This window comes from Amborella trichopoda, chromosome 5 (assembly GCF_054954075.1).
Source record: "Amborella trichopoda isolate Santa Cruz 75 chromosome 5, AtrichopodaSantaCruz75HAP2 v2.0, whole genome shotgun sequence".
NCBI classification, from domain to species: domain Eukaryota; kingdom Viridiplantae; phylum Streptophyta; class Magnoliopsida; order Amborellales; family Amborellaceae; genus Amborella; species Amborella trichopoda.
The window spans coordinates 4,857,497-4,882,383 of NC_142340.1; the positions used below are offsets into that span (position 1 = coordinate 4,857,497).

The window sequence follows — 24,887 nt, forward strand, 5'->3', positions numbered from 1 at the left end:
CCTTTGTACTAGGAAAAAGAGGGCATGGGATAAGGCTTGTGCCTTGAATTCATCCATATCCTACTCACCACCACCCTTTTTTTTAAAAAAAACCGACTTTCCCTTTGGGAGAAATTCAATGCTTCAGGCCCAAGGCCCCATGGGCAAGGACCTGGCCAACTAAGGGCCCTACTTAAATATAAACAAACTAGATTAGTGCCTTTATCCTCTCTCTCTCTCCTTTTTCTTACCCTTAAGCCCCCCTTTTCTCTCTCTATCTATCTCACCCTTATACTCTTTCTCTCCCTCTTCTTACCCTCACCCCCTCCCCCTATCTCTTACTCTTTCTCTACCTCTTCTTAACCTTAACCAACCCCTTCTCTCTCTCCTTCTTTTTACCCTTAAGGCCCCCTCCTCTCTCTCTATCTCTCTCACCCTTATACTCTTTTTCTCCCTCTTTTTACCCTCACCCCCCCTATCTCTTACTCTTTCTCTACCTCTTCTTACCCTTAACCACCCCCTTCTCTCTCTCCTTTTTACCCTTAAAGCCCCCTTCTCTCTCTCTATCTCTCTCAACCTTATACTCTTTCTCTCCCTCTTCTTACCCTTACCCGCCCCCTATCTCTTACTCTTTCTCTCCCTCTTCTTACCCTTAACCACCCCGTGCTCTCTCTCTCCCAAGGTATAATTCTTGCCCTGCGGTGGAGGGCACTTGAATATTAGGAATTGTGTCTTTAAACAATACTTCCAAACTCAAGATCCTCATTTTTATTTTTGTTAGCTTCCCCCCCAATTCAGGAGAAGTGTCCCAAGTGCCTTTATTGGGTTGAGCTAACCACTTTCTTTTAACACTTTATGGTTAACCAAGAGTAGGACATTGGGACCCATGTTCCATTTTTTCCACTTTTTTTTTATTTGTTTGAACCCCAAATATTTAAATTTCAAAGATCAATTATAGTTTGATTCCAAACATTAAATTTTTTATGATTTGATGTATCTATTTCAAATAGAAGACCCAACCAATTTGGGAGTAATTCAAAACTTAATTTTTCAAGTTTGGAAGGTCTCTTTATGTTTACATGAGTCATTTGAAACCTTAAACTTTTAAGTTGTACAACGCTAGGTCTAGACCATATGGGTTAGGGTTTGGGCCCTTGCCTGAATGATTAGGGCATTAGGGCAGCAATATTAGTGTCTTAGCTCCAAAGCTCTCTTATAGTAAGTAATATGATCAAATTTTAGGTTAATCAAACCCTAAAACTACAAACTGTAGAGAACTTAAATTAGGCCATGTGGGTCGACTGTCATTTTTGGGTTGATTAAAACCCCAATATTTCTCCCAAGCCTTGAGTACATAAGTAGGTTAAATGGGTCCACTCTCAAATGTAATAGATAGAACCCCAATCTTCCAAGTTATATGACTTAATTAGGTCAAATGGGTCCACCCGTTTTAGCAAGTAAAACACATAACCTCAAGTTTAGCAAGATCTTTTAATTGAGCAGAGGGCCAAGAGCACTTAATTGAGATAGGCTAAAATCCTGTATGCACCCAAAATAGTACTAATTATTGATAGGCTATAAAACTTAGCCATTCACTGGATAAGTACTCAGCATATTTGGTTAGAGCTCCACCACTCATTTCCCATACTTATCTACCCATGTGGACGTTTTGCCAAGGTTGGATCCAAGTCACATTATTCTGATTGCCAAGTGTTGCGCTCTTAACAAAAAGAGAGCATGGACCAAAGCAAATTCTATGGGCTCAAGCTGTGTTAACATGTGTATGATTGGTTCCTTTCGTAGGATAGTGATTCTAAAAATCTGTGCCCCAAGTTTAGGAAAAGTTACAAAAGAGCCAGTGGTATTGAAACCAACCAGCACCAGTTTTCAAATACAGTATTCGCTTTGAGGTGTAAGGAAAAAGGATTTGGCTGTCCTGCCGGATCAAGTTGTGCATTTGGTCCCACCGCCCAAACGCGTACAACTCAAAAGGATTTGGTTGTCCTACCGGATCGAGTTGTGCATTTGGTCCCACATCCCAAACACGTGTCACCTCAAAGATTTAGGGCCGTTTAGCTTTTGTATATGGAGGTCTATGTCATTTTTATCTCTTAAATTTTAAAATAGGTGGTAGTAAGAGTGTCATTAAATAGATACATAGATCGAAAAAAAAAAATTTCGACTTTACGACTCATCCGAGGCCATTCAATTTGACATCTAATGAGTATGAATGATTGTGACCCCTATGTACCAAAAATAAATAGTCTCTTTGTAGGCAATCCCGTTCTAAAATATAAATTATTGGGGTAGATAACCCAACCAAAGATGTTGATCGGCCACCTAGATCAGTTGGATCGACAACTCTGGTATATGCCCACTAGCTCACAGCTACATATGAGGCCAACGACTTAGATTCAATCTCGGCCGATCTAGCGGTCACAACCTTATTTCGTATTTTAATTTTAGTTGTTTTATACATATCCAAATCACATGAAATTTTCGAAGTTTATTCTTCTCATCAATGCGCATTTAATAAAAAGATTAAAAAAATTAGACAAAATACCCCTGTAAAGTTTTGGAGGTATTTTGATCAATTTATTTTTGTAAATTATTTTTTTGCTATTTTTATTAGATTATATTATTTTCAAAGAACACACGTTTAAAATTTCAAGTGATTTGGATTTATAAAAAAAAAATTTAAATATAAAATACAATCGTGATTATTAGATTGGCCCAAATTCAGTCTAAGTTGTTGGGTTCATATGTAGCTATAGGCTAGTGGGCATACGCCAGCTTTTTTACAAAATATAAATTAACCAAAATACCTCTAAAAAGTTTTGGAGATATTTTGATCAATATATTTTTGTAAATTATTTTTTTAATATTTTTATTGGATTATCGTATTTTTAAATAACACATGCTCAAATTGCAATTGATTTGGTTAGAAAAAATTAAAATTCAAATACGAAATGCACTCATGGACTTTAAATCGGTCCAGATTGAATCTAGATCGTTGGGCTCATATATAGATGTAGTCTAGTGGGGCTATGCGAGCTATTTCTATATATATATATATATGCTTGTGTGTGTTTGTACGTGTGTGAGAGAGAATTATCATATATAACTTAAAGAGCCTAATTGCCTAGACACATGTTTGGTGGATCTTGTGTGCGTGTGCGAGAGAGAGCGAGAACTATCACGTATATCTTAAGGAGCCTAATTGCCTACACACATGTTTGGAGGTTCATGTCAAAAGACTATTTAAATACGTATACTATATAGGACACGATTTCTATATGTAGAAATGATAGCCTATTAAAAATTTATTTTTGAGATGGATATTTGGACTTAATTATTTTCAAGGAATATGAATAAATAAATAAATTTTAAAAATTAGAAATAATAATTCTATTAAGAAACATTTGTGCCGTTCGTTTCAATCTTTTTTAGATGGACCACTTATTTGCATTCATTTTTAAGATGGATGCTTTATACCTAGGGACCGTATATTATAGAAATGCGGCCCAGCCTACATGAAACAATTTTCCTATTATATAACAAAATGTGTATAGGAAAAATTTTGGATGAAGAGAACGTCCATCTTTAAAATGGACGTCATGTAAGTGAAACGGATGAAAATAACTTACGGACACTGCAAAATATACCCCCTAAAAAAAGTATATTTAAAAATTCTATTTTATTTTATTTTTATACTCATCATTGCCTTGGCATCATCTATCCCTAAAAATTTGGATAAAAAATCTATCTTTAAGATAAATTTTAGAAAGGGGACGAATATGTACACAAGAGTTGGCTGACTCATAGATGGGTGAGGTTTGTATAAGGTTGCCTCTTTGTACTATAGAAGTAAGGAGCACTTATAAAATTTACTTACAGATATCAGTTCGGCGTAGAAAACCTTATGATTGCTTCAAAATCCCTTTTTACCTTTAGTTATAAAATTTAAAATTTCAAAAATGATATAGATCAAGTAGATCAAGAAACACTTGAAAACTTAAAAAATAGACGGTCCAAATAGCTTGTTACAAGATGCACTATTTTTTAGACTTAGAATTCTTTTTTTTCTTCACGTTCATTCATCACAAGGTTGAGATGATCAATTAGAGGGTTCTTGTATGACTAAACACTCTCCACTGTAGAATTTTTGAGGTACACCTTACTTCAACAGTATAAGGTTGCAACCTTATATAAACTTTTTCCCTCGTAGAAAATCCATCGTGTATATATATATATATATATATAAAAGGTTGCCTCCTTATACTGTTGAAGCTAGGTGCACGTATAAAATTTACTTAGAGATATTGTTTTAGCATCGAAAATCTTATGATGGTTTCAAAATCTCTTTTTATCTTCAGTTAGAAAATTTAAAATTTAAAAAATAGTACATATCAATAAACACTTGAAAATCTTGAAAACATACAGTTTAGATAATTTTTTATAAGATGTACTATGTTTTGAACTGAAAATTCTTTTTTTTCTTCATGTTCATTAATCTCAAGGTCGAGATGATCAGTTGGAGGGTTCTCCCATGTGGGAACATTCTCCACCATAGGATTTCTTAGATGAACCTTTCCTCAACAGTATAAGGTTGCAACCTTATACAAACTTTTCCCATATATATATATATATATATATATATATATATATATATATATATATATATATATATATATATATTAAAAATTTAAAGAAAATAGTGTAGTGGTTAGAACCAATGGCTTAAAAAGCGGATCGGTGAACCTAATCGGGGACCTCAAAAACAGATCCGGATCGAGAATCGGCTGAATCGGTCGGATTGAAGCTTCAAAAAAATCCGAAAAAATTATTAAAATTCATTATAAATGTTGTTTTTTAGGAATTCAATAAGAAATGAGGGTACTATATTATTAACTTTCATTTTTTTCATCAATTTTTTAATATTGAGATGCTCTTTCCCTGTATAAACTTAAGTATTAAATTTGCATCACTTCAAAGAAAAATCATAGAATTATCATGGATAAAATATATCATTATACATGGACTATAATAAAGAGTAGACTAAATCAATGAAAGAATGGCCATTAAAGTCTCGTTTTGGCGAAAAACCCTAATCCGCTAAAAAAAACCCAAATTATTACAGCCCAAATTATTACAGCCTAACTAACTATAAAATATTTTTAACGGATTAGGGTTTTTAGCCAAAACGAGATTTTAATGGCCATTCTTTCATTGATTTAGTCTACTCTTTAGGTATTACATTATATTATTAACTCTAATGCTATATAGTGAAAATTGTAGGTACCTCTCAAATTTGAACTTTCTAGACAACCTCCTCCAACCAAACTCTTTTTCGCAATATTTACCCCAAATCATACTTTTCTAGCACATACCCCCCAAGGCAAAAAGTTATTCTTTTTAGACAAAAATACATTTTCCTATATTGTTTTTTGTAAAACATCACGTGGACCGCCAAGGTGGGGCTTCAAACCATAGTGTCGGACTAGGAAAAACACGTGCCGGACTGCGTGAACCATTCGTTGGACCGCCCTCTATGAAATGCCGGACCGAAGACAATCTAGAACCCATAAACAAACTATCGAACCCCCTATGCCAGATCGAAGAAACAAATTGCCAAACCCCTATGCCAGATTGGCTTTACAAGCTGCCAGACCGAGGATAAAACATGTCGGACTGCTATTAAGTTTTACCAAACCAAAGATAATCTAGGAGATTAAAAAAAGAGGTCATGAGTGGGAGGGATAGAGGAGAGAGGGGCGTTTTAACTTAGGAGATGGTATTTTGGTCTCTTTTTTACCTTTTTTTTACTTGGGGGGGATATTTGTTAGAAAAGTATGCTTTGGGCTAGAAGTAACGAAAAAAAAGTTTGTTTGGGTGGTATCTGCAATTTTTCCTACTATTTATTCTTACACTCACCCCAATAAAAAAATTGAATTTTTTTTTTTTACTAAAATAACCCCCCTTCCCTTCCCCCGCCCCCCCCCCCCCCCCCCCCCCCCCCCCCCCACATTTAACCCATGTTTTTCTTTTGCTTATCAAGCTCCCACTTTCTTTCTCTAAGCCTATCCGACATAAAATATGTTGGTCCAACATAATTTGAATATCATAATACATTTAAGACTAGATGTTATCCCAGTGGAGGTCTGAAAGTGCACGGGGGAGATTGACATTGATTGTCTGACCAAGCTATTCAACAACGTGTTGAGAACAAAGAAAATGTCAAAGGAATTGAGGAAAAGTATTGTGGTACCTATTTGCAAAAATAAAAGAGATATACAGAATTGTGTAAAGTGTTGAGAGATCAAACTTATGAGCCATACTATGAAGTTATGGGAGAGAGTGATTAAGCAAAGACTAAAGCATGAAACGAGTGCAAAAAACCAATTTGGTTTTAAGTCAAGGAGGTCAACAACTGATACTATTTTCCTATTTAGGCAATCGATTGAGAAGCTTAGGACGAAGAGAAAGGACATCCACATGGTTTTTATTGATCTAGAGAAAGCTTATGATAGAGTACCTCGATATTTGATTTGGTAGGAATTAGAAAAGAAATGAGACTCTAGATACTACATCGACTTGGTCAGTAATATTTCGAAGGGGCATTAACTAGCGTGCTACATCAGATGTCAACATTGAGCCTATACCTCTTTGTCATAGTTATGGACGACTTAACTAGGTACCTACAAGATGAGGTACAATAGTGTATGTTGTTCATGAACTACATAGTTTTGATGTTGGGACCCGAAACGGCATCAACACAAAGTTAGAACTTTGGAGGGATGCTCTAGAATTTAAAGGTTTTAAAATTAACTGGTCTAAGACAGAGAATATAGAATACAAGTTTAGTAATAATAGTATCTACAAGGAAGTAATTAAGATTAACGATAAAAAAGAACGCACTTTCGGTATATTGGGTAAATAATCCTGGAAAATTGAGAGATTGAAGAAGATGACGCACATAGAATTAAAGTTAGGTGAGCGGAGTGGAGATGTGCAACTAGAGATTTATGTGATCCCCACATACCAATGAAGCTAAAGGGATAAATCTATAAGACAAGATGTGAGACCAACTTTACTTTGTGGGGCAGAATATTGGCCAATCAAGAAACAACATACTCATAGAATGGGTGTAGATGCAATGAGGATGTTGAAATGGATGAGTAGCAAAACACAAGGGATAGAATTCGAAATGACTACATTCCGAAGAATTTAGGTGTAGCACCAATAGGCAATAAGATGAGATCAAGTAGACTTAGGTGAGCTGGCAATGTGCAGCGCAGACATAGTACAACACGTGTTAGAAGGAGGGAGTTAGTTTAAGTTTAAGGCTCGAGTAGGCCTCAAAGGACATGGTTGGAAGTAGTACGAAAAGATATTGGGACAGCCTCACGAAAGCTATGACCTTCATTAGAGTAGAATTACGGACTAAGATTCATGTAACCAATCTCAAGTAATTAGGAAAAAGCTCTGATAGTGATGATGATGATAACGGTGACTTTGGGCGTCAGAAACCGGTTTGACAATTTGTGGCGAACCAGAACAATTCAATATTAGCCAATCTAGCACATTGTGTGCTAAACCAACACAATTTTAATATCAAAAGGTAGTCCAACACATTTTCTGTCAGACCGGTACATTTTGGTAAAAGCCGGTCCAACATATATTGTGCCAGACCAGCACATTTTTAATATTAGAAGCCGATTTGACTTTTTTCACCACACCAGCAAAGTTTAGGCACCCCATTTTGAGAGAGAAACATGGGTTAAAAATATAGGATATTTTGGTAAAAAACATCAATTTTTTTACTTGGGGAATGAGTACAAAAATAAATAATGTTAATGTCAATAGTATAACTTAATATATAAAAGACTAAAATACCCTTTTATTTTCGCTTTCATATCTGTTATGTAAGGTATGGAAGGTAAAAAAAACATTCAAATAACATTTAACAGTGGCTCTAACGTTAACCTAGATTATTTTGTGAGTTATTGAGTGTAGAAAGTGGCTCTAACATTAACCTAGATTATTTTGTGAGTTATTAAGTGTAGAAAATCCCATACTGATATGATCATTGCAACTAATGATTCTCGATTTAAAATTCAAATAATGTTCCAAATTAAATTCCCATTTGATGGGATTGACCTTAGGATCTTGATTGTCCTTTTGATGGAGGATCAGATCCACAAGTGTTTAAGCGCTAAAAAAAATTTGTTGTTTATCTATCTTTTTTATTTTTGAAGTTAACTTGTTAGTTTTTCATTACTTCTCTCAAAACATACAAAATGGCACGTGTTACCGACGCAAGGGCGTCTTCCAGGACATTACTCTTCCTATAGCAGTGTGTAAATTAAATCTTCTTCTTCATTTTTTTACTGTTTTTTTTTAATGGTAATTTACTTATTTTGGCAATAATCACAAGGTGACGAATGTGATTCACAAATTTTAAATTTAGAAAAGGAAAAAAAAAATTATAAGTGGTTCTAAACAATCAAATTAAGATGCACCTCAAAAATTTCACTACAATATCATGCCCAAATATCCTCAAGTTGAACATCTCAACCTCAAGATGCATGGTCATGAGAAAAAAAATGAATTTCAAGCTTTGGAGATAATGTATCTTGTAATGTATTTTGGACCGTCAATTTTCAAGATTTTCAAGTTTTTATATATCTCATTGATCTATAATATTTTGTACACTTTAAATTTTATAATTCGATATGGAAATATATTTTAAGGCTTATCACAAATATTTCTACTATTGAAACCACATTTTTCGACATTATTTGAATGTGTGCTTTACTTTGATTGCTCACTCTTTAGAGCCTCGACCTTATACAAACCACCCCCTTCATAAAAATATCCTAACTAGGTGTTTTGTCCGTGGCACAAAATATACAATGTGGTCCCATAGACCACCATATACACGCCCTTATCTCAAAGGCACACATGAAAGGAGATAAGGTACCCTTAAATGTGGGTATTTTCCCATGTTCTTATGTTCTATTAAGGATGAGCGTGGTCCTCTTTCCATGAAAAAAAAAAAATAGAGCGAGGGTCTCTTTCTTTCTCTCTTTTTTAAATATTAACCAGAATTTCATTGCCTCAAAGATAAGTACACTGGGACATTATACGAGAGATTAAATCACCAACGATGATTTGTGAACTCTCCCTTTGACAAGCGCATCAGTCTCAGAGGTTACTTATCTGCGACAATTCAAAAGAAGAAATAAATAAGAGAGAATAAATCTCATCAAAGAAAACCTCCTAATCCCCACTGTGTTTCACTTCTCTTATTGCTCGTGAAGTAACACTTGAATAGTCAGCTTCAATAACCTTATGGTCATCCATATCGATGAGCAATTTAAGGCCCTTTAATAAAACTCTTGATTCAGCCTCATTTACTGTTGTGATACCACATGGCATGACATGGAGTAGACCATGTGCTCACCCTTAGGCTTCAAGAAAGAACTTTCCCCTCCCTTCTCTTTTTTTCTTTTTTTTCTTTTTTTTTGTGGGGGCATAGAAAATTAAAGTATACGCCTTAGGACCATTTCCAAGATTTTGAAATCTTTTTTGTAGCCATACTTATGACGATCAAGATGATTAATCGGAGGATTTTCAAACATCAGAATAACCATTTATTATGGATTCTACTTAAAGATGCAGTTTCTATATGGCCAGACCGTATATTGTAGAAATGCGGGTTGGCAATAAATATATTTTTTAAATATAATTTGATCCTAGTTTTTAGAGAATATATAATCTTTAACATGGAGATCATGAAAATGAATATTTTTTTTTAAAACTACAAATAATAATTATATTAAAAAAAAATTGGACAGTAGTTATACTTATTTTTAGATGGACCATCTATTTGTATATATCTTTAAGATGGATGCTTTATACCGCATATTGGAGAGAGAGAAAGAAGGGGCAGGGCGAAGAAAGGTTTTGGTGAAACGTTTGGGCCACATTGTCCTTTCACGTATCTATCTCCCTCTTTTTGTTGTGACTCTCCCATCCACTCCTTGGACTGAATTTTGATGTGTGTTGGGTTTGCTGGTTGTGCACCTCCACCGCGGCCAGGACGTGCTTGCTATTCATATGAGAACCCACAGTTGTGTGTCACTCTGATCCGACACATTGCTAAACTAAAGGTACTTTTCCCTCCGCTTTCCTCCCTTCTTGGCACCCCTTCCATCTTACCTCCTCTCACCTTGAACCCTATCCTTCCGCTTTAGTCTTTTGTCAACGTTTTCAATTGACTTTTTGCGGCTGTTTTCCACTTTGACTTGGGTTAATTCTTAAGATGGGATTCTTTTTCTAGCTGAAGCTAGATACTTTGTTTTTGGGTTAATTCTTAAGATGGTATTCTTCCTCTAACTAAAAGCTAGGTATTTTATTTTAGGGTCGTTTCAATGACTCTAGTATTTGGCTGGCTTATTAGATTAACGCCTAAAATTAGGGTCTAGTTTAGTATTTGGCTTATTAGATTAACGCCTAAGATGGAGCCGGGCCTAGCCCCACCTATAGGCTAAGGTGGGCCATGTCGTGATTCTTTCAGAGGGATGTTATTGTTTTTAGTGAACATCTGGACCACCTTGTCATTTCATCCCTCATTTTCCTCTCTCCCTCCATCCACTCTTTGGACCAAATTTTATTATGTCGTTGGGGTTGCTGGTTGTGCAACTCCACCTTCATGCACATAGCCAGGATCTGCTTGATATTCATATGGTCACTCCACATTAGCATTTAAAAAATAAAAACAAAAATTAAGAATTGGGCATGGGCATGGGCATGGGCTTGAGTGGTAAGCAGTTAAATGTTAGCAACAATACATCTCAAACGTGAGTCACATCATTGAACTACTTTGAACAAATTTAATATTAATTTAGGAACAAATAGTATGTTCAATCCCAAGTTCAATAACCAAGTTGACCTTCCAAAAGAGAAAAGAATTTTAGTGCGCAGAATGTTAATTATTTTTTCTCAACTTGTTGATGATTGAGATGAACTTTTTCTGTTCTTTTCTTTTTCTTTTCTTTTTTCTTTTTTTGTTTTATTGGTGATTGAGATGAACTAGTCCTCAGCTCAAAGAGGCCCCGATGGACCTGAGCTTAGGAACGGTTCATCTTAACGGTCGATTGCTCACAACAGACCATTGAAGTTACTTGTCGTACAATGGTTCCATGTTGCACACATTATGGTCACTTTTTGCATTTTTTCTTTCCGGTGAGTTAGCTGACTAGAAGAAGTATACCCACCAAACTGGTTGGTATTGACTATTGAACGAGTGTTTCTTTTTTATTAAAAAATCATCGATTCAGATCAGAAATTGGTTCGGACCATACTGGTTCTTAGTCAGAACCAGCTGTTCATCACATAAGAAGTATATACTATAAATACTTTTTGTAGTTATCAATAAAAATAGTACTTTTTGTATAAAAAAAAAAAAAAGGAAGTATATAGTATAAATTAGTTATGGCTAACAGTCCTTTAACTCAAGGTTCGAGATTCGAACCTTCTCTCGACCCCCTTTTGTTGTTTTGTAAACCTTCAAAAAATAATTATTTCATTGGAGGTAAGATAGATTCCTCACAATATGCTATATAACGTATTTTTTACTATTCTCTCTTTTTATTTTCTGAATTTCATTGGATCGGCAATCTAGCTGATCCAGTTGGGGTGGTTCAATGGGTGAACAATCCGCCCCACTGATCCTTTTTTAAAACATCGACACAAAACTAACTCTCAATGTGATTGAATGCCTAAATTATGTTTGCCCTCGCCTTTCGCCCATAGTTTACAATTTGCTCTTGGAAATTGAATTTGTTTCAAGGACAGATGCATCAAAACACTTTCACTTTCAAAATTACTAAAATGCTTATGTTTGTATAAGACTCCCAAGCCTAAACATAAACAATTTGGGTAAGATATTTTTCAAAGAGATACCTAAATGAAACGAAAATTAAAATGATTAGAAAATGAACCCTCTAATCTTAATTACAAACTTTGAGCCCTTTAGTAATTTCATAAAAGATTTTGACCCCTTAATTGATATTTTCCTTAATAACATTCTTGTTTTGTGGCAACTACAGTTCTTGTATAACATTACACACTTTTTTGCAAAAAATGCGATGTTATTTTGAAGGGAAAAGTTTATATAGAGGCAAGGCTCTAAACCATCAAATTGGAACCTACCTCAAAAATCTGCAAAATTGATCATCTTGACATCAAAATGCATGGACATGAGAAAAAAAATGGATTTCAAGTTTTGAAAATAGTTTATTTTACAACGCATTTTTGGACCGTCAATTTTCAAGATTTTCAAATTTTCATAGCTGTCGATCTACACTATTTTGGAAGCTTTAAATTTTATAAATAAATATGAAAATATATTTTAAGGCCATCACAAAAAATTTCAATATTGAAATCACATTTATCGACACTAGTTGAAGGTAGGCTTTAATTTTGATTGTTTAGAGCCTAACTATACAAACCGTAGCTATTGCTTTTCCAAAACATACACTCACTCTCTCGTGGAGACTTCATGCGAACATATGGAAGACACCAGCTTTCCTCCTCCCTCGAGTATGTGGAGTAACTCATGAAAACACAAGGAATACACATCCATTCGTGTAGTCATAGAGGCAATCTAGCACAAATGCATGGCACATAGTGGTGTTAACGGGGTGGGCCCAATTCAGGCTGGGTTCAAGTAGGGCCCAATTTGGGCCGGCTTGGGTAGGACTGGCTTATTTTTGGGCCGGGCCCCAGCCCTAACCCAATGGGCAGGCCCAAAAATTCCATAAGCTTTAAAAATGAAAATTTTCCAACAATTTATAGAAGGCATGGCCCGGGCCTGGCCTGGTTTTTTCAGGCTGGGGCCTCATAGGCAAGATTTGGGACCAACCCAGGCCATACCTGAAATTCAACTTTTGGGCCAGGCTGGCCTTTCTTCACATTATTTCAGGCTGGGGTGGGCCCGGCACGTTAACAACTCTAACGACATATGCACGCCATCCAATCCCTCCACCACGCATCACAAATCTGACGCATAACGCCCACTTGACCCTGGAAAATACAAAGGCAACTATCTTTTTGGGACAAATTTTAAGAGTTTGAACTCTTGGCCCCCCTCACCTAAACTGATGCATCTACATATTTTGACAACATGGAAGAATTAGTAGGCTCTTACCCATACAAGAAAGCAACATGCATATGCAAACATAAACTAATGCAGACATGAGCACGTCGTGCTGACACCAACAAGCACATATGAGTGCCAATGCTTGATGTAAACAACAGCGAGTGCATGCATCTTTCTCATAAATATGCATAACATACCGAGTGTTAAAGAATGCAAGCAGGAATGCATATGCGCACCTGATGCATGTTGTGCTCCTACCTCAATGAATGTTACGGCACAATTCGTTCGCTTGATACCTCAATTCGCATGCATAAAGATAGTTTGTAGATATAGATTTGCATCATTGATACAATGCCAGATACATGGGAGGTCGTTTATGGAGTCCAATTCTATATTTGCAAGATTCACCATTTAAAGAGCTTTAAGATGACAATTTGTCATTCATTTGAATGTTATGGGACACTATCTTCTGCCCGTAACTATCTCTTTACTGAAACAACAATTTTATCAGTCATCTACATTCAGTGCCACAAATCTCTCTCTCTCTCTCTCTATCTCTCTCTCTCTCTCTCTCTCTCACCTGGAAAAATTTACAGGAGGTTCCAAGCTGCTGAAAAGAATTGCTAGATCAATGTCTTGATTCTCAAATTTCTTGATGAAGGGGTGAGCCTGGTAGATGACAAGGAAGGCATTAAGAAAACCATTTTATAAGCTCAAAAACTTTAAGCCAGTATACATAAATACAAGGAAAGAAACAATAACAAGTCATATGCTAACCAAAAGATCGAGAGTTGACATCCTATCGTTTGGATCCTTCTGTATGCTGTAACCAATAATATAGTGAGTTCAGTAAAAGCACTTTCAGACAGGAATTTTAATGATACATTTTACTTCCTTTTTAGCCATGGTAATTAATCCTTTCATGCAAACTCATACACTAAAAATTACCATGTCATTGAAGTATACGTCAAGTTGCAGCTACGGCAGTGCACGACAATAGAGATATATCAATACATGAAATACATTAGGGACAGCTACATGAAAATCCCTAAGATCCAGGACCCACGAGATCGCATCCTCTCTCGCCCCCATCATAGACAGAGATGGAACTGAAGCATAAAGAGACTGAATATCCTCATATTCCTCTCTTTCCTAGTACACCAAAAATTTGTAGCTGAGCATAACTCTTTCAATGGAAGGGTTACATCTGGAGCTTATGCCCACATGCTCCTAGCTAAAGGTAAACAACCTCTTCAGCCACCAATCAAATCAAGCAAATATTGTGAAATTGTACTCCTCGATGCTGAAGATGTCTACTTTTGAGAGCCTTATCTAGAGTTATCAACCATTCAAAACACGGGTATTAGAGGAGAAAGTACATTCCATAAATACTATAGCATTGATCAAAGGCTCACCAAAGAATGAAACCAAGGGCCTTAGAAAAGATTTCACTAGAAAAAGTCCATTGCACTACATTTCCTAGACCAAATTATTCACCATAGAAGATTATATGAAAGTTTCATCTAAAATGCCAAGTAGCATACAGAACCTATCAAACAGTCCACCTCTACGATCTCCAAAACTGTCAACACAGCACTGCCTCACCACTTCCCACTCATCCCGCATGGCAAGTCATGAAAACTGGATCCATCCATAAACGAGAGCCCATATGATATGTTGCCCAAAAACTAAATTCTGCAACCATCACCCACTCTAAATTCGAAGCTTGTTGCTCAAAACTTAGAATGCACAACTAAAGATACCTCTCCAAACCCCAAAAGACTTACAATGGTATAGATAATCTTCCAAAATCTATAGGAAGTTAAAGATAATCTTTTATTTTAAAACTCTCACTTGAATAGGAAATCAAATCTTTTTAATTTTAAAAGATTTCCCAACTAACTAAAAGTGAAAAATAAAATAAGTAAGGCATGCCACCCTAGATACATCATGTAGGCCCCACAAGACCACACATCCCACTCCTGGGTAGCACAAACATGTGGGGGCTAGATCCTAGGTCCCCACATGTGCCCTTCCTAGTTATGAAAACTTCAAAACTACCATTTTTAATGAATTTATCGCATAAATAAATTTTTAAAATTCTGAAAAATTTGTAAAAAAAACAAAAACGTTTTTAATACTAAAAGTAAAATATTGAAGTAGACTAACATTAATTGGTCAAAATTAGCGACAATAAGGGGCACTCCACTTGACCCAAGAACTATGATCGACTACTTTTTCTCATCCAACCCAACAAACACCCATGACCCACAATCTCAATACAGAGGCTCATGATTAGCTTGCCAAAGTTGGTCAATAAACAGTAGAACCATGATCATAGAATGTGGATTTCAATTCCTCCCCCCCCCACCCCCCCCTGTAAGAGCAAGTCATTCACTTGTCATCACTGTGTAAAGGGAGCTTCCTTTATGCACATGTACACGTGTCCCTCTAAAGGATTGCTTCCTAATAATGTGGTTTTCATGTGTACATCTCCTGCAGAAGTTTGTTTAGGTTTTGGCCTTTGCTCTCAAATGCCTACAACCGCACACAAGAGACCACACAGTTCTCCTGACCTACAAACATCATCTCTAGGCCTCTTTCCTACCTCAACAATGGATACCCTACCGTAAACCCTTCTCAGCAGTATCACATGCCTAGGGGTAAGAGTTTTAGACATAATCAAGGTCATAAACCGTCCAACCTAGGATCAGTCAACACATATACTCCCAACATATTTCTCTGTTTTATATCCTACATAAAATTATTTGAAAGTATTTTAGTCATTTTGTATTTATTTATTTCCTCATTTTTTGTAAATAAGAATCAGTTCTTTCTTTCAATTAACATATATATGCGTCAAAACAAGGAACAAAAATGAATGATCAAATATTTTCTCGTGCAGCAAGGAAACCTGTCAAATTAGTCCCATTAATTAAAAGTTTTAATCATAAAGATGTGTAAGGAATGACATAACAATGCATAAAGAATCAATGTACTGGATGATGGATCGTCTACTATCTTATTGCACAGATTTACGAAATAAACATTGAAGATAAATGCTGCCACCATTTTATTTAACAATAGCTCAAAATCAATTGTAGTGAGCAGAGCAAATTGCAGGGAGAAGAGAGTTTCAGAGACATGAAATTCTTGTTATAGCTTATAACTACACAATTGAAGCAAGCAGGCATTATATGAACTTAACTAAATAGGACAAGAGCCAAATAAGATATGGAACCTCAAGGACCACAATAGCAGAGGCACATGCGATTCAACAAGTCAAAAAATAGAATTAGAAAATTAACAACATGCCAAGCAGCAATATCTCTCTTTTTACACATACCACGCAGAAATGAATGAACAGAACTCAGGTGAGAACTGATCTGGAGGAGCAGAAGGTGGTGGTTGGTCCACAATAGTCTCTAAAAGCTCATAGAAACCCAACCAGCCTCCCTCTTCTTGTTCAGCAGGTGCATAAGGGAAATGGCCAATGGCACACTCAAGTGCAACCAAACCCAAGCTCCATATATCACTACTGTAGTTGTACGTGCTTCCACTAATTCGCTCTGGCTGCAAAAGATATTTCGTCATTTAATAAAGAGTTATTTTTTAATAATCCATGACTGCAAATCAAAATGAAAGAAAAATGTAAGAAACTCCAGGGCAAGAAAAAAAATCATTTTCTTTTGTTTTGGAATTTAGACAATAAACCATTCAATACCAAGGACAGCCACAAAGCTCTTGCAAAAAGTAAGTTCGTTTATATCATAGAACAATAAATTTAATAACTGGTGACCGCATACCGCCATGTAATTGTAAGTGCCAACAAATGTATCTCTTTGACCCATGGAGCTAGCAAGTACAGCACTCACACCGAAATCTGTGATCTTAACTTCACCTTTCTGATTTACTAACAAGTTTGATGGTTTGATATCCCTATGAATTACATGCCTTTCATTGTGCAGATATACTAGGCCCTTTAAGACCTGACATACAAGCAAAAGGTCGTTTAGAAACACAAAGGATGGGTATGTACATTTTCAAGAACCAATGCTTCTAGCTCAATGAAAGAGATCCACATACTAACCTGTTTGCAAACAACAGCAAGGTAAGGTTCAAGTATTGTTTTCACTTGCTTGATAATGTCAGCAAGAGATCCACGATCCATGTACTCCAAAACGAGAGAAATCACCCCATTATGATAAAATGAGTGATAACAAACAACTATATGTGGACATTGTGATGCTTGATTTATCTTCAACTCTTGTACTATCTGTTTACGAACAGTCTCTTGGATATTCATCTGGATTGCCTGTAAAATTCACCCGTTAGCATCTTCCAAAAAGTCCTGAACAAATTTTTCTGAGTCAGAAATAATTATGGCACAGCTTAAAAAAGTATCAAATGCGGGAAGATGCATTATTAGCACTGCTGTAGATTAGCATATTCTGAATCACTATAAGCCATGTAAAGACACAAGTTGATGATGACATTGGAATATCTATTGATGCAAACAAGAATCAAATTGGATATAATATAACATTAATGAGGCTTCCCAATGGGTGAATAAGCTTAGATCCAAATCATAGCATTGCAAAATGATGAGAGAGAGAGAGAGAAAAAACTCAAAGGCATATAAAATCTAAAGAAATTTTAGAGTATTTCCTTCCAACAGCTTTGACAAGGACTGAGTAATGAAATAAAATTCTTCAAATGTTATGTGATAACAATATTATATATATTAAAAGAATATGCCAGCTTAGTTTCATGTCTTTTACTGCTACATCTTATATTACTGTGCAAAGAAGCCAAATGAGCAATGCGGCTATATGACCTTTTTATGTGTTATTCTGGTATATAAATAAAGGCACACCCTCTACTGCAGTAGAGAAAGATCACTGTTCTATAATTTGAGAGTGTAGCAAATGGCTCAACTCTTTAGTTAGAAATGAAGTAATGAACCATGTTTTTCTCAAGTCTGAGGAAAAATTACCAACGTTAGTACAATCTCGATAGAAATACCAAAGCCCTTGAGTGCCACCCGCAGAATTAAGTTGTCAGAAAACTCACCTCAAAACTTATGCATGAAAATGTCACTCACCTTCCCATATGTCTTAGACATTAGTTACTAGAACTTGGTGAACAAACAAACCATACTTTCAAATTTCTACAGAAAGACTCTAGACTAGAGTTAGGAGACACACAAGATATCATATGGCACCAGACTCGTGCATAACCCAAAATCAAACACAAGATACCACACATATTCATAGGCTATTCAATCATCATTCAAGTAAGGATTATACCATTTATGAATCACTTTGGGGACAATAATACAACAGCAAAACCAACATGATACACTCCAAGAGGCATGAATGACAACATATGACCTTCAACAGTACTTTACTCAAAAAATATTGATCAGCATAATAAATTAAACCAAAATATATTACCAAAGATTTATAAATCTCAAAATTTCACCTATTCAATTTTTTTATTATAACTTTATTAGCACTAAAATTTTCCAAAAATTAAGGTCTTGTCTGGATGCCATCAGTCTGGATGCCATCAGAAAACCAGCTTTGGTAGCAGCATTTTAGGTGATGGCCAGTTTTTTGATGAGTGGCTCTTTTGGATGACAGCTCTGGAACCCATTAAGGTCTTGATGGACACAGAAAAAGTGATGCTTTGTGAGTGGGACAAACTTAAAAATACCAGTTTCATTCCATTTTCAAAACATTGCATTTTGTTGAAAGTTGAAACACGAAATAACTAAAACATGTCTCACACCCAAATTAATGGTAAGTATTGCCTGTTGAATAATGACCTTTAAGGCAAAAAATTTTCCTTCCCATTTATGGCGAACAAGTTGAACAACACCTCCACTTCCCTTCCCGATAACTTTTATAGTCTCTAGGTCCTCCAAATTGAACTGGAAATCAATCTCTTGACCTTCAGAAGACTGCAAATGTAAGATATTACGAGAGAAAGTTAAGTGACATAGTGATAAAAGACTCAGAACGATGTACCATACCAAAGAGTGAAAAATGATAAATAGACAAGCTTAACAATATATTAACCAAATTTTAGTTTAAAGAACAAAGTGATAAATCATGCTGGTCAAATACATGCAAATACTCTTGAAGTTCTTATTGCAACTTTATAAACACTATTCATGTCTTCTATACCTAACACTGAAATATATGAGGGAAGCAATTTCCCCCAATTTTGCGTCCCCTGTGCAATACCTTAGGAGCATTACATTGAAGGAAGAAAAAAGCTATTTAGGAACAACTCTTGTTTTAACTAGGCAGCCAGGTTTGTTGCGTCCTGCCTGTTGTTAGTCAAAGATTTATAGTGATGTCATGATCATATTTGAATTGCAGGAATACCAAAAGTTGTACAAGAGAATAATATTAGGGATACCTTATTACTACTAGCTGAAGTTGAACAAAAAGTAATGGGGAACACCCTGTTACTATTAGTTCACACTCTTCTTATTTTCAATGTTGGTTTTAAGGATAGTAGCTTGAGGCTTTTCTTTTCATGTTTCACTTTCTTATTTTCTTCAAAACTTTTAGGGGTAGTATTGTAGTAGCATATTGCAGCGTAGCATGCAGCTGTGGTGAGGTGCTACAGGTTGTTGTTCAGGAACACTTCAAACTTACAGCACATACATACATAATGTGCATGTATGTATGTGTGCACATCTGTTACTGTGAAACAAACCCATAAGACCCATCGAGTAGAGCCGAGAGAGCACAAATGTATAATAGATAATGTTAATAGTTAGTACAAACAATGGAGAGTAATTTGTTCACACAAAAAGCTGAACTTTCAATATATGTAGTAGCACCATCCCACGACCCAATATTTGAAGAAAAAGTATCAATATTTTCTTTTTTTGAACCAAATGACCAATATAGGAAAACATATTGCATGTGTGCTTCAATGATCATAGGTATGATTATAGTCTAGTAAATTGACATGTACTCCTCTTAGATGTAAAAGCCAGAAAATAATAATAATGATAAAAGACTAGAGAACTGATGGAGACTCGCCAACTATCAGCAAGAAACACAAGGGCAACGAGAGACACAAGCAACCATTTAACACTATCTAATGCAAATTGCATGCTTGGTTCTAATCATTGATATTAAGACCAGGCAACACCTGCAGACTAGTCCCTTAGCCAGTGCAGTCTCCAAGATCTAAACGGGGAATCATAAAAAACCAGACAAAAAAAGTTAAAAAGATGATGTTTGACTCATTTTGGCTCATTGGTACAGCCAGCTCAGACAGGTTGGATGATCTGCAGCATTATCTTTTATATTATACTTTTTGGCTTTTTTTATTTATTTCTCTGTTCTTATTTTAAATCGGATCCAAATTGCTATGATCAGTGGTTGGATCAATTTTGAATGGACTAGACCCCTCACCAGTTCGATAGCTGGTCCAACCTAATAACATTGGATCTAATTCTAATGTTAATACATTCTCAAACCATTGAAAGAAGTTTAATCATTGCATAAGCTTTGGCAATGACACTTCAAATTTCAAATATGAAATAAAGAAAATTTTCTAAGAAATCACCAACCCAATTTATGAAATGCCAGAAACATAATAATGTGAGTCATGTAACGTAAGAAAATTTGATATTCATTACCATATGGATGTGTCACATGGTGACTTAGGTTCAACTGATTCTCAAAGCAAATTGGGTTAGTGAATCCAGAGAATAGGCTCAAGTGTTTCTCAAATTGGCTTTAGGAAGATATGAGTTCTCAAAAATGAGAACTTGCAACTTCCAACCCCCCCTCCCCCCCCCAAAAAAACAACCCAAAAAAAAGGAAATTCGCTTTTCCCCATTTTAGGAAGTTCGCTCACTTTTATTTTCTTATGCCCTATTCCACTCTCTCCCCCCAATCCTAGCCATTCTCTCATCACTCTCCCTCACCATTCCTCTCTATACTCTCCCTCTCCACACCATTCCCCTCTCTACTCTCTCTCTCCTCACCATTCCTCTCTCTGCTCTCTCTCCTTCCTGAATATTGACATTGTCTCTCTTCTCATGCTCCTTTTCTCTCTCTCCTCAAGCTCTCTTCTCTCCTTGCAATCCTAGCCGCCCTCTCGTCTCCTTCCTTGCCATCACCATTCCTCTCTTCTCTCTGTCCTTGCCATTGCTCTCTCTCTCTCTCTCTCTCTCTCTCTCTCTCTCTCTCTCTCTCTCTCTCTGTATTTGTGTGTGTGATGCCGTGAAACCTGATCCCTAAGAAGCTTTGTTAGATTGTTAGATCCTTGTGAAAGCCTAATCTTTATATTCAAGAACCTCCAAACAAGTTATAACACAAGTGTTCCAGAACTCCCAAATATCAACAGTTTCAGCTTTTTGGGAAATACAAGACATGCCCTAAGAGATTGACACATTTCTATACAGTAAGTTATCAATGAATGATTTCCAATTTAAATAAGGGAAATCTATCAAAAGACACCCAATAGAATTTAACATCTTATCTATTTCTTGTGATTTAATTTCAACAAGCCCATCAAAGGACACGTAATCATGAGTCAGAAGAGCTGATAATTGAAGTGTGTCCTGATAAATTTCCATTGAATTTAAGCCTCTTAAACCAGTGGTACTAAATGTAGCACTAGACCACACAGAATGGTTTAACTTCTTTTGGCTTAGAAAGACCATACCCTGCTCCATCTTCATGACATAAGTTTGGGTACCCTGCTCCATTTTCATGACATAAGTTTGAACTTTACCCACATCCAACCCCCTTTTGTGTCTTGGAGATCAGTCAAACCGGATTCAGGGGTATAACCTGGTTGTGATCAAGTCATACCTATCCTAGTCTATGTCTAGCACCCTGAAGTGGAAAAGGAGAGGGGTCCAGTCCAGTTACACCACATCACTGTTCTTCCCCACCCCCTTCCCGAATGCTAATTTTCCAGCCACCCTATCTGCTCCACAATGGTTGGGTTTCAACCTCATAATGATGACATTGTTATGAAACGAGATCTTTACTTCCATCATAAAGCATGAAGCTTACACACTGCACCAGCTAGCTTCATGTATTTGTTCAATACTTCTAAATTATAAATACTATGCCATTACAATATCCATAAGTTTAGTATAATAGGAAATTTGCCAACTTATGTATACACAGAGGAATCACCCACCGAGCCACAAGGAAAAAAGTGGGCACATAACCAACCATATTGAACCGCGTGTGGTATTCATGAATATAACAATTTCACATTTTCAAGAAAAAGAGTTGTTGAACTGATATAAAGAGAATCAAACAGGTGAACCGGCCAGTTCAAATAGAACATGTTTCTCTAAACAAAATGACAATATGGACACAGGCAACTTTTAACAAAAGGGAAAAGTTTATATAGAGCCGAGGCTCTAAACAATCAAATTAGAGCCTACCTCAAAAATTTCACTAGAAGCGATTGTTTTGATGCCCAAATATCCTCAAATTGATCATCTCAACATCAAAATACATGGACATGAGAAAAAATGAATTTCAAGTTTTCGAAATAGTGTATTGCGCAATGCATTTTTGGACGGTCAATTTTCAATATTTTCAAGTTCTCATAGATATGTCGATCTACACATTTTTAAACTTTAAATTTATAAATAAAGATAAAAATATATTTTAAGGCTATCACAAAGATTTCCAATGTTGAAATTATATTTCTCGACACTATTTGTAGGTAGGCTCTAATTTGATTGTTTAGAGCCTAGGCTCTATACAAACCGCACCCTTAACAAAATCAGCTGAGACATGCCCTTCAATCTTAACAAGCAGTAAAACTAAGTAGAGTAAGGAATCGCCATAATTATTCAGGTAAGGAAGAAACTTTTCATTTGCATGAAAACAGAATGACAAATTCCAGGCATTTAATTCGGGACCATTTGATATCTCATTCTAAAGGTTCAACAGTTGCAAAGTGCAATAGAAGGGAGCTTGGTGTCTCTAAAATTGCAAAAAACAAATAATAGAAAAAATGAAAAAGAAAACCAGAGGGAATAAGAGAAACTTACTTGCTGGGTTTCTTTGCCTTCAGAGATCAGCCTCAACCCCTTCTGATTTAAGAGCAAATCCCCATCCTGAAAAGTTCCACTTGCAGTCCTGAAATATCCAATAATCATGGCTCAATATCTCCAAAACCAAATCCGACCTCAAGGACCTATGAAACACTGTTTTCTTTTGCTTTTGATATATCAGTGAACCCTGTTAAGATGGTACAAGCCATGTTGCCGCAATGAATTGGCAGAAGCACTGACCTTGCAAACAGATCACACTTTACAGTGGATGCCATTTGTATTATGCATTATTACACATCAAGCTTTTCATGTTTGAGTCCATGAAGGAGCTCATTTAACCTATATTTTTAGCAACCATCCCAACATTAGAAGAATATAACTTCTAAGTACATGGACGCTCTCGAAAATCAGGAATACGAACTGCATTATATCCAATTTTGTCACTTTCAGTTCAAGCACTCAATTAAAGATCAACGGACTTCATAGGCCAAAGATTCAAAAGTAAGCCTCCAAACTATTGCCAAGTCTATAATACACTTAAAGAAATAAATGAAAAGGAAAACCAATGTATTCTCTCATTTCATGGAAGAAGATGTGGATCTTCAGTATTGCAAAAACCCAGCAAATGTCAAAACCCAATCTCAATTTACCATTTTACAAGAAAAAGGAGGAGATCTCAAAGAAACAAACTTACAAGAAATCAGTGATCGGGGCTTCCTGAGGGGGAAGTGCAAGCTTGAGCTGCTTCAGGTCCTTCTTGCTCCTCATGTCAAATACCACAATCACAGCCTCTCGTTATTTGCCTACAAAAATACGCCCCAGAAGAACCAGAGCTTAAATAACAGAGGCTTCTGCTTCAGGAGCTCAAACACTACAAAAAGTACATAAAAAGCTGGATTTCATAGAGAAATCAACAGTTTCACTGGGAGAAGAGCGACAGATATTTATATAGAGAGAGAGAGAGAGCAATTCAAGTTACAGGAAACCTAAAACTTCATTTCCTGGAGAGAGAGAGAGAGAGAGAGCAATTCAAGTTACAGGAAACCTAAAACTTCATTTCCTGGAGAGAGAGGAGAGAGAAAGAGCAGTCGAAGTTGCAGGAAACATAAAAATTCATTTCCTGTAAAGAAATGCAGCGAGAGAGAGAGATGGTTATGAAGTTAGAATGAAATTACACAGAAAGACAATAAAGATGAGAATGAGTCCAAGTTTAAGTGCCCATTTGCAGGTAGGAAATCAGAAAACCTAATATTTTAAACTCTTAATCTTAGTTTTAAGAAATCTAGGGTTTCATGAAAGCAAGTGAATGATCAATGAAGACTGACGACTATTTGCAATGACGACGAAGGGGAAGATGACGGCTAAGAAAGTTTGCAAATAACACCCAAAAAAATTCAACTGTGAATTTCAAATCTTGGGGCCCCGCAGAAAGCAAAAATAGTAAATTGACTCTGATAAAAGAAAAGAAAAAAGTGTATATAATAAGGTTGCAACCTTTAGAACACCAAGTGCACTTCAAAAATCTATCGGAAAAAGTTAAATGTTGAACAAACCTCTAATTGATCATCTCGATAACGAGATGTATTTGTCGAGATATATGATATGAAAGAGAAAAGATTTTTATTCTTAAAAATATTGTATCTTACAATACACTATCTAGAAAGTCTATTTTCAATA

General features: G+C 35.9%; 1 protein-coding gene across 11 annotated transcripts; it reads right to left on the bottom strand.

The window, feature by feature from the left end:
* Positions 1–13,557: 13,557 nt before the first annotated feature.
* Positions 13,558–24,854, bottom strand: MKK6 (MAP kinase kinase 6). Of its 11 annotated transcripts, none has more exons than XM_088867033.1 (9): positions 24,764–24,854; positions 23,905–24,013; positions 23,208–23,295; positions 18,978–19,112; positions 17,238–17,462; positions 16,954–17,136; positions 16,494–16,720; positions 13,925–13,970; positions 13,558–13,816 (listed from the first exon to the last, which is right to left on the bottom strand). In XM_088867033.1, exons 2-9 carry the CDS (start codon positions 23,976–23,978, stop codon positions 13,724–13,726), a joined length of 1,071 nt encoding a protein of 356 aa, XP_088723159.1. In that variant the 5' UTR covers positions 23,979–24,013; positions 24,764–24,854; the 3' UTR covers positions 13,558–13,723. The 11 variants fall into 11 exon arrangements, with proteins under 11 accessions (XP_088723159.1, XP_088723158.1, XP_006853714.3 ...); XM_088867032.1 differs by having other exon boundaries at positions 24,705–24,781; XM_006853652.4 differs by lacking the exon at positions 24,764–24,854 and adding an exon at positions 24,386–24,686.
* Positions 24,855–24,887: the final 33 nt, after the last annotated feature.

What these genes read in the sequence shown, in the direction of transcription:
- MKK6 (XM_088867033.1), bottom strand. Translation starts at nt 23,978, where the DNA reads ATGAGGAGCAAGAAGGACCTGAAGCAGCTCAAGCTTGCACTTCCCCCT. An exon ending in GAAAATTTTTTGCCTTAAAG is followed by an intron (nt 17,463 to 18,977) that starts GTCATTATTCAA and finishes TGAATTTTACAG; the next exon opens with GCAATCCAGATGAATATCCA. An exon ending in TGTTCATTCATTTCTGCGTG is followed by an intron (nt 13,971 to 16,493) that starts GTATGTGTAAAA and finishes TATTGGTTACAG; the next exon opens with CATACAGAAGGATCCAAACG.